The sequence below is a fragment of the Lissotriton helveticus genome, chromosome 1_2 (assembly GCF_964261635.1).
Source record: "Lissotriton helveticus chromosome 1_2, aLisHel1.1, whole genome shotgun sequence".
Taxonomy (NCBI): Eukaryota; Metazoa; Chordata; class Amphibia; order Caudata; family Salamandridae; genus Lissotriton; species Lissotriton helveticus.
Window position 1 is genome coordinate 184924775 of NC_136058.1, and position 19791 is coordinate 184944565.

At 47.1% G+C, this 19791-nt stretch overlaps 1 protein-coding gene across 3 annotated transcripts in view; it reads left to right on the forward strand.

Moving 5' to 3' along the window:
• TTC39A (tetratricopeptide repeat domain 39A) overlaps positions 1–19791 on the forward strand; it is a 648505-nt gene that overhangs the window by 478500 nt on the left and 150214 nt on the right. For 2 of the 3 annotated variants that reach the window (XM_078670870.1, XM_078670862.1), the window contains exon 5: positions 1041–1108. In XM_078670870.1, coding sequence (XP_078526996.1) covers positions 1041–1108 — 68 coding nt within the window. Of the gene's footprint in view, positions 1–1040; positions 1122–19791 lie in introns of all 3 variants that reach the window. The other variant, XM_078670878.1, reaches the window with a different exon arrangement.

The window sequence follows — 19791 nt, forward strand, 5'->3', positions numbered from 1 at the left end:
TGTATGTTGCTCTTTACTTATGTCTCAGATTATGATTCCTTTTACAGTGTTCTTTCCTGCTCCATATTTGACTACGTCCTGATAATGATCCTGCATTTACAATAGGATCGAAACGTTGTATACTTGCATGCAACCTCATTCCATTGTATGTTATAAATTATAATACAATGCCTGTGCTGTTTTTTTGTACTTTGATACGCAATTTGGGGACCTTTATGACACATATGTATCACACTTCGAAGAGCGTTGAGCATGTTTGTCTCTAACACCCACTCCATCGGTTATTACATTTTTGCGTCTTGCTTATTAGGAATTTATTTGTACAATAAATTATCATTTGGCATGTATGAATATACCCAGGTTTCTAATGACTCTAGGGTTTCCCTTGTATGCTTGTAACTACCATGATTATGCCAATGACCACACCACACCCCAGCGCTGGCAATAGTTGGAAACAGGTCCATATGGGTAGGAGTGGGCCAACTCTCTCACCTTTCCCTCAGACCTTTGCATTGAGTAGTCAGAAATGTTTAAGAAGATACAAAACACAAGAAAGGAGAACAGCAGCCATGGAAATCCTGCAAGTTTAAAGCACTTGTGCACTGCCTTGGACTCCCCGTTTGAGAGATCTAATTTTCCATGTGTGAGGAGCTAGCTGGCATTGTTTACCCTGTTGCTTTATGTTCTGTGTAAACTAGAGTTGGTTAAATATTCTGCATAAATTAAATATTACATGATTTCAAATTTGTCAAGGAAATTTGTGTGATGTCTTTATTCACAGAATAGTAATAGATGGTATGATGAACGTTGCAAATCTATGGATGCTCTTATTTCATATTAATTTGGGGATTTACTGAGCTTATGGCTCATGAACTATACTATCAGGAAAAAACTTTCAAATGCAGACTGCATGTGCTTTTCAGCTTGTGTGCTGTGTATTTTAATCTTTTGCTTGCATGGCTTTACTGTAGACCTATTGTTTGTGATGCCTTAAATCTTCTTTATCTCCTAATTCGTTATCTTTGTTTCTTCCCCCCCAGAGGAAATTCATGCTGAGGTTTGCTATGCTGAATGCTTGCTTCAAAGAGCTGCACTAACATTCCTGCAGGTACTGTTAGAAGGTATTAAAAGGGGCAATTTACAACACAATAGTGTCCAAAGCGTCCTCAGATCTTTGCAAAATTAGTAAAAATGCTTTAGGTTAACAGTATAGCAAGGAGAACTTAATGCCTATTGTTGATCTATGACGTCCTCTTTTTCAGTTTTTCTCCCACATTCAATAGGGTAGCAAAACACTCTATGTACATTGTAGAAAGTACCTGTGCTACCATATTTGAATCCCACCTATGCCAATGAGAGAGCTCGTGTTGATCATTGATGGTCTTTCTTTCCCTTTCCTTATGGTAGGTTTTCAAATAACTAGTCTTTATTGTTTTGCTGTGATTTGTTTTTTGTAGATTTTCTTTTTTTAGAAAGTTACTAGTGTAGCAACGTTTTCTGCTCCTTTGTTTCCTTTTAGATTTGGATTTTTATTATTTTCCTTTTATTGTTTTTAGGATCAGTCATTAAAGTATTTGATGAGCAAGTTACTGAGCACATTATTTAGCAATCGAGAAAGTGAGGAGGATACCAATCTTTACAACGATAGACTGGACACTTTCTCATATGCTTTCCACTAGCCCCGCTTGTAGCATAAAATGAGAAAACCTTCATTGAGCTGCTTAGATGCTGTTAGAAATGGGATCCCTGGTTGGCCATGGCTTGCGCGAAGGCCCGGCAGAAATCACCACTTCCAGTTAGGGTAGGGAAGTCACCCGCCAAGACAACCCCTGCTCACCCCCTTGGTAGCTTGGCACGAGCAGTCAGGCCTATCTCGGAGGTCATGTGTAAAGCATTTGCGCACGCACCCCCAGCAACAACCTTCCGGGCCCCCCACAAAAGGACTCCACACAAGATATATATGAAAATAGCTTTTGTATTGAAGAACACACTCAGACAGGAATACGCAACTTACACGGTGCCAGGGGCACGGGCAGGGTTTACAAGGGACTATATACAGGGCAGTGCCATGGGGCCACTGCCAGGAATATGCACAGGATGGAACTGGCATTTGAACACATAACCCCTGAGAGCTTCCTCGAACTAGCACTAGAACACATTACACCCAGGAGCTTCATGGAACTAGCGTTAGAACTCACTCTAACCAGGATTAACATACATGGGACATCGGATACTCAGGAGGGAAGGAAGGACAAGGTACATAGCACCACAGAGGCATCATCAGAAGGCAACACGTAATAACTCCCAGAGTCACATTAACATTAATCGATACTTCCAACAGGCAATGTCACGCTGTTCAGGGCAGGCTGCAGGTAGCCAACAATAAACCTAAACGGGGCAGCTGCCCACGAAGTGCTGGGCAGCTGTAGAGCAAGGATGGGGCCATTGTGGGAGCCTCGCAGGCTCTGAGGAAAAAGGGCGCCAAACGGGGGAGCCTCTCGGGCTCGAGAACAACTGGGCGGAGCCTCGCAGGCTCGGAAGGGCAGGGGACACGTGGTGGAGCCTCTCGGGGCTCGAGACGCTGGGACACGCGGTGGAGCCTCCTCGGGGCTCATGGGCAAAGGCACAGATGGAGCCTCTCGGGGCTCGGGGGTTAAAATGCCGATGGAGCCTCCTCGGGGCTCGGGGGTTAAAGTACAGACGGAGCCTCTCGGGGCTCAGGGAGTTCAGATGGAGCCTCCTCGGGGCTCGGGGGTTAGAATGCCGATGGAGCCTCACGGGGCTCAAGGGCTAACAGCTGTGGCAGGCGGGGTCCCCCTCGGGGGACCCGGCGTCACTGGGGGCCCCACTGGCATCACTGGGGGCCCTACGGGCCTCGGAGCACCACCGAAGGATCTTTGGAGGGGAGGGGCGGGCACCGGCAATGTGCCCCGACGCCCCGCCTCTCCCTCCTGCATCACTCACCGGCTGTTGGACGCGCCGGTCTCTCCTCGCTCTCCGGGGCTCCCTCTCGCTCCTGGGGGCCCCCGGGGGGGAAGCGGCAGTTGTCTTGGGGGACGCAGGTGCGCGGAGTAGGCTCCCGCCGCCCCCTGCATACTCGGCTCTCTGTCTCTCTCCTCCACAGCTCCCCGGGCCTCCGGCCACTCAGAGCGCGGCCCGGGGGGACGTCATCAGCACAGCCCGGGCTGGCAGCCAATCAGAGCGCGGCCCGGGGGAGGGCCTCACGAGGGTCCCGGGCTGCGGCGGTGAACACGGGGGAAATAACGAGGGCCAGGCTGGCTCGATAAATATAGCGAGGACGGGGGCAAGCGAGGTAGGCACCCGCTGGGGGCTCGGGCCCCCTCACACGAACGGGGCAAATGCCGTGTGGGCACCGGCTTGTGGAATATAGAGCTCCCAGCGCTAGTAGCATGAAGGCGGCGCCCCAAGGCGCTAGGACAGCAGGAAAGCGCTAGAAGCATGAATGAAGCGCCCCAAGGCGCTAGGATAGCAGGAAAGCGCTAGAAGCATGAGTGAAGCGCCCCCAAGGCGCTAGGATTGCAGGAAAGCGCTAGAAGCATGAATGAAGCGCCCCAAGGCGCTAGGATAGCAGGAAAGCGCTCCTAAGCGCTAGGGCCATAGAAAGCAGAGTCCACAGGAAGTCCAGGATTTCAGTAGTTCAGGAGAAGGGCAGGGCTCAGGGAGGCAAGCCTTTCCCCTGAGCCCAAGCGGCAGCATGCCCTTGGCAGGGTTCCAGTCAGGACACGCAGGCAAGAGAGAGAGAAGAGGGCCCACCCTCCTTTTATACATGAGATTCCTTTGTCTAAAAAGGGGCAGGCAGGGTGAGAACCAGCTAGAACTGGTTATAAGGAATTTCTTGTTACTGGCCAGGCTAGGGACACCAGACGCACCCCAGGGGGGTGGAGCCAGCCTTCTGGGGGAAAGCCCAGCTCCATACAGGATACAGGCACAGCCCCTCCCTCACATCAGCATGTTAATTTCTCCATTCACAACCGGGGCAGACCCACACAGACTCCTGGAGCCAGGCTCCCCAGCTGGCTTCAGCCAATCACGCGCCAGCATACTTACTGCACACACACACCGATGTCTAGAAGTGGCACTTCCCTTCTAGACACACACACGCTGCTTACATCATCTTGCAGCATTCAATCACACGAGTCCACACATACCAGACTCGAGCCTGTACCCCCCACGCACCAGGAACTATCAGGGACACACCCATTCCCCATGCAGTCCTATGGGAGGGCAGGCTTCTCTCATCTACACACACTCAGAGTGGGAATCACCATCCCCAGGTCACATATAACAAGCACAACTTCAGGGGTGGACCTGCCAGAAGGGCCCAGTCCAACACATGCCTTTTAGGATCAGGGCCATACAGTGTGCAGGGGGGCTCAGAGCTAATAGAACAGAATCAAAAATACTTATTTTAGGGCAATGACACCGTCCAGAGAATTACTTCATGGTGATAAATAAGATAACAGGCATAGTAAAGATATGTCAACACTGAATCTTAAATTTGGGTCACCCAACATGTACTGGGACCAACATTTGGCTGCTCTCCAAGAAATAAAGTCTCTGTCACAAAGTTCATCCAGATGTGTGACTGACCCACTGTTAAATCTTCATTGGAAGTATGAAGAACAATTACTTGGGCAATCGCAAATTATGTGACGGAGCTGAATTGATGAAACCTGGACAAAAATATCATATTAACTGAAATATGCGCATGAGAGAGGTGGTAAGAATTAAAAATGGAAGGTTTTTATCAGGAGTCAGTTACCTATCAACAAATCATTCTGATGGGCTTAGAGACCCTGCCCTGCTTATGCCCACTTGTGGAGTAACCAGAAAGGTCAGCCGCATAGGAGGTTGATCAAGAAAGGTCTGTCAATGAAAGCAGTGATGGTTCTGTTATGTGAACTGCTAGCTGTAGACTGTCTAAATATGGGCCAGAATTTAATTTGGAACTTTCCCTCGTTAAAGGAATAATCACAGATATCTGTATCCAAAGTTATGTGGAGACTGATAATGCACTTCTGAGTTATGCTGAAGCTAGTAAATATTCTGTGGGTGGTCAAAGGAGCTTCAAAGTAAACAAGCATTAGAAATGCCATAGGTCTCGCATTTTTTTGAGTTAGATCTATTGGCATAGCTCAACAGCTACCAGACAGAAATTGCATTTTGCAGGTGCCGAACAGTGCATTGCTTTTTTGAAACAGCCTGAAAACTTAAAACGATGTTGATAGCCTACAAAATAAAAAGGCAGATCAGGATGACCAGGAAGAACCGCGGACGTATTGGGATGGCCAACGCAAGCAAACAATTAGTAAAATCGCCTGGGCGTGACCCAAGCACGCAAAGGCAGGAGAATCAGACCCAAGGCACCAATAAAAACCCTGTATTTCTAAATGGCACAGCAACGAACAAATGGCAAATCATGGGCATGCCAAAATCCGATAGAGGAGATAACAACAGGCCTTGCAGACAGCGCATGCACGCTGCCTAGCCTCGACCTACAAAGGAGTGGGAATGCATTTGTACCACGAAACCACTAAGTGTAAGAAATGTGATATATGGGGCAAAGTGCCCCCTGCTGTCAATTATAAGGAAGTTCCAAGTGAATGAGGAATTCTGTTAGACAATAGAGGAATGAGGCCAAAGGCCACAAAAAAGTAGATCCATGGAGTCTTCCTCATTTATGTGAAAAAGATGACAAAGTTGCAGGCATTAAGTAAAAAAATGTAGAACCTGTAGTATGGAACACCTTAAACCAGTTAGTTGACAAAAGATGTTAGAATAAGTCTAATGTAAGTCAGATCAAAAAGGCTGTATCTCAGAATGAGTAGCAACATGCAGAGATGCTTTCTTTTCTGTGATAAACTGTAGAGTGCAAAAAAAAAACACGTTGCTATACATATCTCCTTTTTGTTGCTCATTGTTCTTTTTAGAATAGCAGATCGCTAGAACAGAAACCAGGTTGTCATTGTTTAAACTTTTGCTGTAATGATGATCCATGACCTGCCCTTCGCCTTAGCTCTTGGCTCTGGCATCGGGGATTATGACATCACAACTCAACTGTAATAACTTATTCCAGTTGAGCAGCTACATCATTTTCTTATTATAGGTGACTAGAGATGTCTCTTCATGACTGGAGTAAGGAAATTATGAACAGGTTCCTATACAGGGACTGAAAACTTCGATGTATTATAACAAAAATATAACTTAAGTATATGCCAGTAGCAAAGGAGGTAAACTGTTGGATTCAAAAATGCCTTTTATATATTTTACTTTACTTGTGATATTGCCATAACATGGATCTCACGGTGAGAGGAAAGCAAAGGACTGTGCAAAGCAACAAGGATTCGCATCCCAAAAGCACAGTTACAGATTGCGTGCAGAAAAGTTTGCATAGCTTAGTGATGAAGAGAACTCCGTCTGAGAGAGAGAGAAGATGGAGAAAAGGTGTTTCGAGCCGCATAGATCTTCGACAATACAGACGGTGAAACCCTCTCAACATTTTGCAACCGTCCTTCCATAAGAAGTACTGCCTGCAATGAAAACAGTGGTAATGTGTTTAGCATTTTCTTGGGGAGCATATCTCTGTGGCCACTTTCCCTAGGGATGTTGACCTCTGTGAACCATTCACATTCTGGCCAGTCTCATGGAGGCTGCCAGTGAGACCTGATCACACAGCACAGAATAGACCAGCAAAATCTTGTTTTGTTGATTGACCATGTACATCTTCCACCAGAGGATCCACAGAGAATATGATCAAACCATTGAACCGGCAGTAGAAGGGGGCAGAGCTGCAATTGCATTGGGCAATTCTCTAAATCCAAGGTGACCCTCATCCACCCACTGGTAGTGTCTCTCACTTGCTGGGATATCCCACTGTCTAGAGCCTCCTCCTCTCACTAGTCTTTCTGTAATTGGTTACGAAGCCTGTTCTGCTGTTGCACCACCTACTGCACTGCAGAAGGAAGCCCTGGATTCTGTAACTGTGCTCCTCACTTCTTTTTCCACTTTACCTATAAACGCATTGTCCGAGGGTTATTTACTGTTTTGAAAGTCACTAATGGACCCCTGGTTAGTCAAATGATGGAGACAGTGTTATTAAAGAAGTAGCAAACCCATTGTGCACCACCAGGGAAGCCTAAGCTTTCAATCAGCTTTTGGGATTTTGTAGCAATATTTTGAATTTACTGTAATATGTTTTCTGTTTCTCCTAAACAGGTGTCTATCTCAGCAGTGAGAGCTTGCAAACTTAATTACTCTTATGCTTAGCAATGTCTGTTGAACCCTTATTTACTGCACTTTCTACTACGTTGACAACATTCGTTGAATCCTTAGACTACTGTACAAGTTCATTTAGGTACAGTTGTCAAAAGTCGGGACAATTACTAACATGGCTCCTTAAAGAGTTGAGCTACACTGTCATATTAGGGTTAAGGTATGAAGAAAACCAGTTGCGGCTTGAATAAACAACCTACTTACTATACAGCAGCAGAAATTGTATATCCAACCCTGACAGAATGCAGATGACAATGTGGAAGCACTTTGACTGAGAGCAGATTGAAGAATTGGATCCACTCTTGGGCAGAGGAGCAAGTAGTGAAAGCCACTGTAGATATTAAGACAGGGAAAGCCCTGGGTGGAGGTTGTCTCCCTGCAGATGTATATTCAGCCGCTGCAGACACTTTGACAGATAAGCTGCTTGAGGTGTTTTCAGGAATTATGTGGGGGTCACATCCTTCCTTCTTCCCAGTGAGCGACTATTAAAGTTCAGATATTTAGAAATCCAGATAACCCAGGAGGCTGAGGAGCATTGGCGATGGAACATGACAAAAGCATTGAATGCCATATATAAATCAGTGATGGTTTGGAGTACACTGCTGCTTCGGTGGCGGATTGCACGTTGCTGGCAAAGATTGCGTTCCTCCCTCATTGTCATTTTCGTGTGGGAGTAAACACAGCAAGGTTCAGATTAGATGTGTTGAAATGGCCCTGGGACAAAAAACATGGGCTTGCTGGAATTTGAGCTGTATACCATGGCATCTCATCTGAAACATGCAGCTCACTGGTATGATTGAAAATATGCACACACAAGAAAAGTAGAGAACAAATATGGGGTATCTGGACACCTAGTCAATACATGTACATACTAAGAATGGTGTGTAAACATGGGAAACCGCAGTGAGTAGGATCATTAAAGGAGATGTTTCTGTACTTGATCTCTGCTGGTGGTGGCTCCTGCCTTTCTTCAAGATGAATCAGGATATGGAGATTACACCGTGATGGAGGGAGAAACTGAAATGTTTGGAGACTTGTACCTAAGCGGCACCTTTCTCACTTGTGAAGCAGCACAAGAGACCTTTGGCATTAAGTTAGAACAGTTCTTAAAATATTGCATTTGAACGTGGACAGTGAGGGAACTATGGATGAGATTCCCAAAGAAGCCCTACACCCAGAGTCAAATACTATATAGGCAATTATGGCGCTGCAATCAGGGAGAGAATTGACTACTAACGCCATATAGCACTCAGGAAGGTGGAACACAATGGGTGGAGGTTTTAGCATTAGTAACCTGCCTGACCATTAGTTTGGTTTAATTATTTACACAGAACATACCTGTCAGCTGTGAAACAATGCAGGATATACCTGTATCATCCCACAGAGTGCTGTAGGTGCAGGGAGGCTAAGGAAATGTTCCTAGATATGACCTGTTCTTGTATGAGTCTTTGTGCCAAGACGTGTTTTGTGTTACCGGAGAGGCTGCAAGGCTTTTTTTTGTACTAATATATTATGTGGTGGATGAAAAAATGTGGCACACATTGTAACACATCTCACATTACTTTTTTTGGTACATCCTTGTATGTCCGATAAGATATTACCTATTCGTGTTAGGACTCTATCAAGCAGAAACTGCATTGAGACTGCATCATCGTTTGAGGAGAGGAGTTAGGTCTGTCGACCTCGAATTGGGGGAGCAGGGTTCAAGTCTCGGCAACGACGATGAACATCCTGTGATTCTGGGCAAATCACTTAGTCCCCCCCCCCTGCCTAATAAAAATTAATGTGTCCTCATGTAACACAACTGGTACTATGTAACGCGCTCTGATACCCGTTACTTCGGGTCAAGTTTGCGCTATATAAAACTCCGTAAAATAAAAAAGAAATACAAATATTACTTTTCTTTCAGTACTCTGTGTTTGGCTCAATTTAGCTATGTGTAGGTTTATGGAGAAGGAGGTCTCTCTTCGTGAAGAGGGAATGTGGTTGTTTTTTATTATTTTTTCTTTTTAGTTGTTTGGTAAATTGCATGAATGGCAGAAAATCTTGTTTTCTGATAGAAAGAGCTGAACTGACACTTCTATAGAGGTAGAGGTGAAGGTGGTAAGGGTGATTTTAGGGTTAAGGGCTGGGTAGAGGTAAAGAGAGAGAAAGAGTAGTTTTAGGGTTCTTTTGTTTAAGGGAGGGTTTTTCAGGTTTACCGCCTCCCTCGCCCCCAAGGGAAATGGATAAAAATCTGTTAAGTAAAGACGAGCAGAATGAAAGTTTGTGGACCAAGGTCTGATATTCATTACTTTACAATGTACCTTATGTACTTGTATGTGGGGAGAACTCCGCCTACCTTTTTTTATTTTTTATTTACTTTTTATTTTTTTATATATCAAGGGAAGAAAACATTTCAAAATAAACTTTTAAATATAATTGTAAAAGGTGACAGGTGATATAAGGGCATCTGTGGCATATATTATGCCCACAAGATGGTGCCTCTTAATAAAACAATTAGGCCTAAAATATCACAGATGTTCATATAAACACCACTGCTTTACGTTTTTGATGTAATACCAATGTAATAGCAACAATATGTATGCAAAACACTCCGGATCTCCGACAGACCCCTGCCCTCACCACGTCTTCAACAAGGCCGACGCTGTCATCGCACCCCACCTGCGGGACATCATCAACACCTCCTTCAACATCGCCACCTTCCCGGAGAGCTGGAAGCACGCCGAACTCAGCGCTCTACTCAAGAAACCATCAGCAGACCCTACCGACCTCAAGAACTACCGCCCCATCTCGCTGCTCCCGTTTCCGGCCAAAGTCATCGAGAAGACCGTCAACAAGCAACTGGCCGCCTTCCTCGAGACGAACGGCTCCCTCGACCTCTCGCAGTCTGGCTTCCGGGCCAACCACAGCACCGAGACCGCCCTGATCGCAGCTACCGATGACATCCGAGCCCTGCTCGACAACGGAGAAACAGCGGCCCTCATCCTCCTTGACCTCTCCGCAGCCTTCGACACTGTCTGCCACCGTACCCTAGCACAGCGCCTCAGCAACGTCGGAATCCAGGAGAAGGCACTGGAGTGGATCACCTCCTTCCTCGCCGGAAGGACACAGAGAGTCCGCCTCCCCCCGTTCAGATCGGAGGCCACCGAAGTCATCTGCGGCGTTCCTCAAGGCTCCTCGCTCAGCCCAACACTCTTCAACGTCTACATGAGCCCCCTCGCGGCCATCGCACGCCAGCACAACCTGAACATCATCTCCTACGCCGACGACACCCAGCTGATCCTCTCCCTCACTAACGACCCCGCCACCGCCAGAGCCAACCTGCACGAAGGGATGACAGACGTAGCCAAATGGATGTCGAACAGCCGCCTGAAACTGAACTCGGACAAGACGGTAGTCCTCATCCTGGGATCCTCACCCTCCGCCTGGGACGACTCCTGGTGACCCCCCGCCCTGGGCAGCGCACCCAAACCAACTGACCACGCACGCAACCTGGGCTTCATCCTGGACTCCTCCCTCTCCATGACCAGACAAGTCAACGCCGTCTCCTCGTCGTGCTTCAACATCCTGCGCATGCTACGCAAGATCTTCCGATGGATCCCCACCGAGACCAGGAAGACGGTCACCCAGGCCCTCGTCACCAGCCGTCTGGACTACGGCAACTCCCTCTACGCCGGAACCACCGCCAAACTCCAGAAAAGACTCCAGCGGATCCAGAACACCTCAGCACGACTCATCCTGGACATCCCCCGCCGCAGCCACATCTCCGGACACCTGAGAGACCTGCACTGGCTCCCGGTCAACAAGAGAATCACCTTTCGGCTCCTCACCCACGCACACAAAGCCCTACACAACCAAGGACCAGGATACCTCAACAGCCGCCTCAACTTCTACGCTCCCAAACGCCAGCTTCGATCGACCTACCACGCCCTCGCCGCCGTCCCCCGCATCCGAAGAGCCACCACAGGAGGAAGGTCCTTCTCCTACCTGGCCGCCAAGACTTGGAACTCCCTTCCGACCCACCTCCGCCTGACCCAGGACCACCTCGCCTTCAGGAAGCAGCTCAAGACCTGGCTGTTCGAGCAGTAGCGGACCCCCTCCCCCCAGCGCCTTGAGACCCTCCGGGTGAGTAGTGCGCTATATAAATGCTTTGATTGATTGATTGATTGATTGATTGTAAGAAATTGGGTTATTGTTTGAGTGGGGTGGTAGCCCCAACTAGGAAACAACAACAATACTTGTCTGGGTGAACCACAAAGATCACTAACTTAACCTGTGCTTAATCCTCTAGTAGCTCGGCAACAAGTTAGGCAGGTTTATCTTAGAGGCAATGTGTAAAGTAATTATGAAGGGCTTAAACAGTAATAAAGTAAAAAAATAACACAAGAAAATCATAAACCAATTTCGAAAAATAGAGTATTTTTTATAAATAACATGATACCATAATCCCAAAAACCTAATCAGAAGAACCCGAGATATTCCGTTTTAAAGTTTTAGGTGTAAATCGTGCCTAAAAGCACATAGTGCCACTTCCAGTCATCTGGTTGTGCTAGATTGGTGGAAGTCAGAAGTCCAGGCCGACTGCGATGAAGCGCGGGACTGATACAGTGACCAGGTTCGTCCTGCTCAAAAGGTTACCTTAAAGTTTGGCGCAAAGAGCTCTATTCGCCATGGAGGAGGGCACGAGCAACAGGAAGAGTGTTGCAAATTGTCATTGCCGTAGCACGAAGACCAGGCCTGGCAGGGCAGGCTGTCGTAGATGTAGTGCTAAAAGCCTGCTGGGCATTGATGGCAGTCATTGCTGGAGCTTCACTTTGGCAGTCAACATGGGGGTTGTTGCTGTAGCGTGAAGTGCATATTTCGTGCAAAGAGTGAGGTTCACTGGAGCTTCACATTGGCACTTGTCACAGGTGGCAGATTGCTTGTGCGAAAGGGCCTGTTCTTGAAGAGCCCAAAACTTCATGATTTCACCCTTCTTCACAGGAGGAGCTCAACCGATGCCAACCAAGGGTCCTTTACCTGGGGAAGCATCTCTTAGGGATTAGGAACTCGCTCCAGAACAGGCCAGCAGGGCTCAGTCAGGAAAAGGTCAGTTGGACAGTTGCAGGGAGGCCTATGGAGATTGTTGTGCCCCGGCAGCTCAGACAGGTCAGCCAATTGACTTTTGGAGTCACTCAGGTAGCCCGGCATCAAGGGAACAGGGCCAGTCTTTTTTTATAAAGCAGGGCTGCCCTCTGTGGGTCAAGGCAGTCCTCAAGCAGCTTGGCAGTCCTCTGGGGAACAAGGTAGTCCTTCTTCAGTAAAGCCCACTGGTCCAGGAGTGTACTGGAGAGTGATTCTGGAGGTCCAATATTTATACCTGGTGCCAGCCTTTGAAGTGGGGTGGATACTCTATCTTTTCCACACCTCTAGTTCTTGAAAATTCTTCCATTATCTTGTCCAGGCTCCAAGACGCCTGGGGTAAAAAAGACTAGTGACATGTTCCTTTCTGTGTGTAGGTGGAAAAGCTCTTTGAAATGTAAGTGTGGCTGGGTACAGCTCCATACCAGCCATCCTGTCCACACCTAACCCCCCTAGTTGTGTCACTGCCTTGCAAGTAATTCAAAAACCCCTGCAGCAGAGCCATTTGCAGTCATGTAACCCAGGATACTGGCAGACGGCACAGATGGTTAGGACAAGAAAATGCCAACTTTCTAAAAGTAGCTCTTTCAGGATTGTGACCTAAAATCCAACTTCACCATTCAAGAGGATTTTAAATTACAATTCATTTGAGTGTAAACCCCATACTTCTACCTGCTTCCAATCGAAGGTTGTAACTAAGTCAGTCAATAGGAAAGATAGGCCTTACATTTGTGAAACAATGCTTTAGACGTTTTCTACTACCAGGACATATAAAATTAAACCTGAATTCCCTACTTTTTTCTTACAAGGCACCCTGCCCTATGAGCCTTTAGGCCATGCCTTATGTATGATTTATATGTATTGAAAAGGAAGATTTTGGCCTGGCAAAAGTTTTATTTTGCCACATTGAAATTGCAGATTAAAACTGCACTACAGGCTGCAGTGGCAGGCCTAGGCAATGATTAAAAATGCTACTTCAGTGGGTGACATGATGAGTACTTCAGGCCCACTAGTAGCATTTATTTGACAGGCTCTGTGGATATGTGGTACCGTTTACTAGAGACTTACAAGTAAATTGAATGTGCAAATTAGGTGTACTCCAATTTTACCATATTTGAAAGAAGAGAGCACAAGCAATTTAGCACTGGTTAGCAGGGGAAAACTACACCGAGTCCTAATGCCAACCAAAACAGAATCAGCAACAGAAGGCAAAAATCTGGGAAAGACCCTGCATAAAAGGCCAGGTCCAACAAGTTGGCACTTTCTTTCTCACCATTTTTTTCTGATGTGACATTTATAATTATGTTTTGTATACAGATAAATTGCCTACTAGGCACATTCCAATCTGCTGTCTCTTTAATGATAGAATTGTGTGACCATTCTTCCCTTTATTATGACAAGAAGGCCATATGACATTTGCATACCTTGCTGCTGGTTTTTAATATAAAATCAATGTGTGCCAGCTACTATTGTAACAACGCGCATGCATATATAGAAACCTCTTGACATAGATACAGGGTAAACATAGATAATGTTTGAATAACAGGGCGGTTATTTTGCCTACAGAACCACTGGAGATATGTCAAAAAATCCTACCTGTAATAATTATAAATTTAATTTTTTTCATCATTTTTGAAAACATTGTACATGACTCTTTGCCTCTGTAGGTGTCCCTACACCTCTGATCTCTCAAATCTTAATGTGAGAACGTTTTGCATTAAAGAGCTTTGTCCATAACCTAAACAACCACTCAACTGTGTACTATGTGGACAAATTGATTGAGCTTCTACATTGACCATTAATTTACTTGTTCAACTGTTACCAGCCGTTCACAACTTTTTAGCTCACAAAGCTTGAATCATCCAATTCCTACTCTTTCTAAGTGGCCTACTGTCTTTCAAATAGGAAAGTTCATAATCTTCTGTATTGTCCACTATGCCTATTAATGCCAATGTCCATCTTTCCTTCAGTAAATTGTTAAGCTACACTAGTTGATGCTGCATTTGATCTTCCTCCTGCTGTGAGATATTGGTCCATTGCTTCTGCAGGATTAAACACTGGCACTGAACCCTAGCTGTGCAGGAAGGCCCTTTCTGGACTCCCTCATGTTCTCATCCCAATAAACTGACCACACTTGCATTTCCTGGAGCTTAATCTATGATCCTATTTTTCCCCCTTCATCCTCCTGTTTGGTGTTTATCATCCTGAGGCCACCCGAGACAATACTGACACTGTTACATACATGCTGTGTGTTAAATTACTTTTAACATATCTGTAGGATGCTGGCTTAGTATATGGTGCACACTTATTTAAGTGAAGCACCCTGCACTAATCCAGACAACTATTATGGTAATGTTAGTGGTCTTAGACAACCATAGAAAGCTCTGTAAGTGGTAGCTGTGGAGAGCAGCCGTCAGGCTTAGTCAAAAGGAGTACGGCAAATGATTGAGCAGGTACTCCTCCTTAAATCATGCATGTATTAAGAATGTATTTGGAAACTCCCTTTGATGGTCTAAAGTATTTTGTTGTTGATGAAAACAGTTGGCTTAGGTTCTCTTGAGAAAGTATTTTATTGATTACAATAGTGGTGGCTCGCACAGCTAACGCTATACCCAGAAGACGTAGAAGTGCCAGGGACCCAAGGAACCACCCAAGATAACTAACCATGAAGCCCACGGAGGCTGTGTGCAGAGTGGGAACAAGACCGTGGGATCAATGCAAGTCACTGTTGCAGTTTTAAAGAAGGACCCTTTCCAGTGGACCCTGAAGAAACCTTGTGAAAGATGGAAGGTTGGAGAGTTACCCCACCCGTGGATACCCCAGGAACCAGGATACCTACACCAGGGAAGCCATGGTGCGAAGTGCTGTCGGAAACTGCCATAAAGCAAAATGGAGGACTTCAGTGAAGGTGCAACTGGTGCAGAGGGTGAAAGAGACTGGTGTAATCCAAGGATGGATTCGTGAAGAGGAGTACCTTCAATCAGAGAGGACAGGGTCTATGCCACTCGGGAGTGACCAGACGGCACGGAAGACTAATGACCACCAATGATGAAAGATGCAGGAGAGCTCACGGTGAACTTGTCGCTGCAGCTGTGAGGACCAGGCAACGCTGTGGAAGACCAGAAGTAGTTCATGAGCTGTCCCACATTGAAAGTCGGCAACCAGGGGTCCGTGTCCGGCAGGAGCACCATCAAGCCTTGGCAGCAGCAACAGACGTGGTAAACGAAGAAGGTGCAGTGTCGGGACTATCAAGGTCCAGGGTACTCACGAAATGCAGAAGAGTCTAAGCAGGCCCGAGCAAGCAGAGGAGCCAACTGAAGCCAAAGAAGACCCTCAAAAAACCCACAGGCCAAAGGCACAGGAGTCGCAAAAGGACCTTGAGCAACTAACTAAAGATGCAGATCACGGTGCAGAGGATGCAGTGAGGACAAATATCTTGGTAGGAAGAGATGCTGGAGGCTAGACGTTCTTGTAGCCTGAAGATCTCTGGAGGACAGAGTCAACAAGCCTTGGCAACGGCAAGTTGATGAGTTGCACAGGTGTTCTGTTCCAGCGCTTTTGAAGAGGGATACTGGCCTCAAACTTGCTGAGAAGACTCCTTGAGGGAGTTGCAGAATTATGACCTGTGTTGCTGAGCCTTTCAGAGTCCATGGGACCTCAGGAGCAGCTGACCGGTCAGCTTCGTTCAGCTTCCTTCAGATGCAGGGGAGTGACTCCTTCACTCAAAGGGAGATTACTTCAGTTATCTTTGATGCCCACAGCCCTGAAGAAGAACCTGGATAAAGCACAGGCACACACGATGCAAAAGACTGGCAGGACGACGAGACCAGAGGCAGCAGGAGTCTTCCTTGATGCAGTCTCGGTTCCAAGCAAAGTCCAACGAAGTCTAAAGTGCCCAGACAGTTGAAGTGGAAGTGGTTTCGTATATGAATCTTGTCCCATGACTAATCTGAAGTCACCCACAGGTAAGACCTTAAGTGCCCTAAGGAAAGGGTAGGGACAATTCAGGGGTCCCTCCCAGAGGAGGGGCTGGACAGAGGGTAGGGTACTCCCATGTCCTTTTTTTGAAACGGTGTTGTGCTTTCCCTTGTCATGCGCCAGGACGCTCGTTTGCTGGAGCAGCTGTGCGCACGATAAATACCTATAACATAACATAACATAACTGGTTTCAACTGAAGTATGCAAGGATGTCACCAAATGTGCCCTTCAAAGCAGTCTGGTGGTGCTGGCAACCGCCCCCACCCCAGCCTAATATACAAATTTGTATCCAGGAGGTGGTCCCACCTTCTTGCAACAGGAAACCTATTGTTCTACCTTCCCCTGCTCGAGCTCAGCTCAACATCAGGAGGGCAGAGTTGTGACTGTGGTGGGCAGCAGCACTAGCTTGCTGTTAGACCCTGAAAGGCCGGTCCCGGAAATACAGAGGGAACCCTAGGGGAGCACCCCAGTACATGGGATCCTACATCCAACACTGGAATCGGTGTTGGGGTAGGATTCCAACATGTTTAATACCAAACATGACTGGGTTCGGTGCAGCCAATATATATAGTTAGACATCTCGTAATTGACTTGATGTCCACTATATGTATAAAATGGCTGACTGCATTTACAAAGCCGGGAAAATCGACGCCTGGGTTTCTAGGGGGTGTCCTGCTTATGCAGGGCACCCTCACACTTATAACATAGCACCCTGCCTTCTGGAATAAAAGGCCTTCCTCAGAGGTCACTTTTAGGTTTTAAGTGCAGTGACCTCAGATATAAGGAAACTTACATCAGTTGTGAGTCGTCTTAGCACCAGGTCACAGAGGCTGCAATGGCAGACCTGTGGTCACAGTTTGAGTGGTCTCTCACTGGTGGCATAATACATGCTTCAGCCCTAGGGAAATAAACCCCTGGTGCGCCTATATCCTGGGTACCTTAGTACCATATACTAGAGACTTAGAAGGGTACACCAGTAGCCAATTGGTAAGGTACCAGAGTACTTAACATTGTCACATTTAGGGAGGAATCACAGTGACTGGGGTCCAGATTTGCAGGATCCCAGTCAGACCAGTCCAAAACACTGACAACAGGCAAAACGTGGGGGTAAACATGCCAGAACGATCCTACCTTCCTACAATTGCTTACTAATTAGAACATGTACGTATCTTGCTTATTGGGGAGCACGTTTGGAGATTGGGTCAGCAAAACCTATTTTAAGCATTACCCCCTCCACACCACACCTAAAACATCCTAATTAAAATGTATGCAAATTTTATGAAATCCAAAAGAATTGGACACTATTTAATGACGGTACAACAGGGGGTTGTGATGGATGGAGCATCAGAACCAATCAAACACTCACACCCAGTCAAAAGATCTGGGTTTGATCCATCACCGTTCTTTAGCCCACTCTGCCACCCCAGTTCAGACATGGCTATATGCAAATCAGTCTGGGGTGACGGAATGAGCTAAAGAACGGTGATGGATTAAACCCAGATCAGTTGACTGGGGGTGAGTGTTTGTATTGTCAACGCTCCGTCCATCACCACCTTTGGTTTTTCTTTGTTCGCCCTAAGTTGGCAGGGTATGCTCAGACGTGAGTCCCTTGCTCACTTTGCCACTGGAGTCAAGAAAGCCCGGCTGAAGACGGCTGTAATGCCAGAAACCGGTCCTGGGAAGCTTGATTCCGGTCAAGGGAAGACATGGCTTGGCAGTTCGGGCTGGACTGTTCCCATGAGGCACAGGGTCAGACTGATTTGCATATGGCCATGTCTGAACTGGGGTGGCGGAGTGAGCTAAAGAACGGTGATGGATTAAACCCAGATCAGTTGACTGGGGGTGAGTGTTTGTATTGTCAACGCTCCGTCCATCACCACCTTTGGTTTTTCTTTGTTCGCCCCAAGTTGGCAGGGTATGCTCAGATGTGAGTCCCTTGCTCACTTTGCCACTGGAGTCAAGCAAGCCCGGCTGAAGACGGCTGTAATGCCAGAAACCGGTCCTGGGAAGCTTGATTCCGGTCCAGGGAAGACATGGCTTGGCAGTTCGGGCTGGACTGTTCCCATGAGGCACAGGGTCAGACTGATTTGCATATGGCCATGTCTGAACCGGGGTGGCGGAGTGAGCTAAAGAACGGTGATGGATTAAACCCAGATCAGTTGACTGGGGGTGAGTGTTTGTATTGTCAACGCTCCGTCCATCACCACCTTTGGTTTTTCTTTGTTCGCCCTAAGTTGGCAGGGTATGCTCAGAGGTGAGTCCCTTGCTCACTTTGCCACTGGAGTCAAGCAAGCCCGGCTGAAGACGGCTGTAATGCCAGAAACCGGTCCTGGGAAGCTTGATTCCGGTCCAGGGAAGACATGGCTTGGCAGTTCGGGCTGGACTGTTCCCATGAGGCACAGGGTCAGACTGATTTGCATATGGCCATGTCTGAACTGGGGTGGCGGAGTGAGCTAAAGAACGGTGATGGATTAAACCCAGATCAGTTGACTGGGGGTGAGTGTTTGTATTGTCAACGCTCTGTCCATCACCACCTTTGGTTTTTCTTTGTTCGCCCCAAGTTGGCAGGGTATGCTCAGACGTGAGTCCCTTGCTCACTTTGCCACTGGAGTCAAGCAAGCCCGGCTGAAGACGGCTGTAATGCCAGAAACCGGTCCTGGGAAGCTTCATTCCGGTCCAGGGAAGACATGGCTTGGCAGTTTGGGCTGGACTGTTCCCATGAGGCACAGGGTCAGACTGATTTGCATATGGCCATGTCTGAACTGGGGTGGCGGAGTGAGCTAAAGAACGGCGATGGATTAAACCCAGATCAGTTGACTGGGGGTGAGTGTTTGTATTGTCAACGCTCCGTCCATCACCACCTTTGGTTTTTCTTTGTTCGCCCTAAGTTGGCAGGGTATGCTCAGACGTGAGTCCCTTGCTCACTTTGCCACTGGAGTCAAGCAAGCCCGGCTGAAGACGGCTGTAATGCCAGAAACCGGTCCTGGGAAGCTTGATTCCGGTCCAGGGAAGACATGGCTTGGCAGTTCGGGCTGGACTGTTCCCATGAGACACAGGGTCAGACTGATTTGCATATGGCCATGTCTGAACTGGGGTGGCGGAGTGAGCTAAAGAACGGTGATGGATTAAACCCAGATCAGTTGACTGGGGGTGAGGGTTTGTATTGTCAACGCTCCGTCCATCACCACCTTTGGTTTTTCACTATTTAATGACACCATCCTACCAAGATTACTTGCTCGAGTTACCACCAGTTTGCCTAAAAAGATAAGTAAGCTAAACATATTGCAATGTATAAAGTACCTAGACACAAAGCAAACTTTATGCTAGTTCATGAATGCAGAAGACGCAAGGCAACACACAATTATCTTTGATGACTGCTGAATCAGAAACACTGAG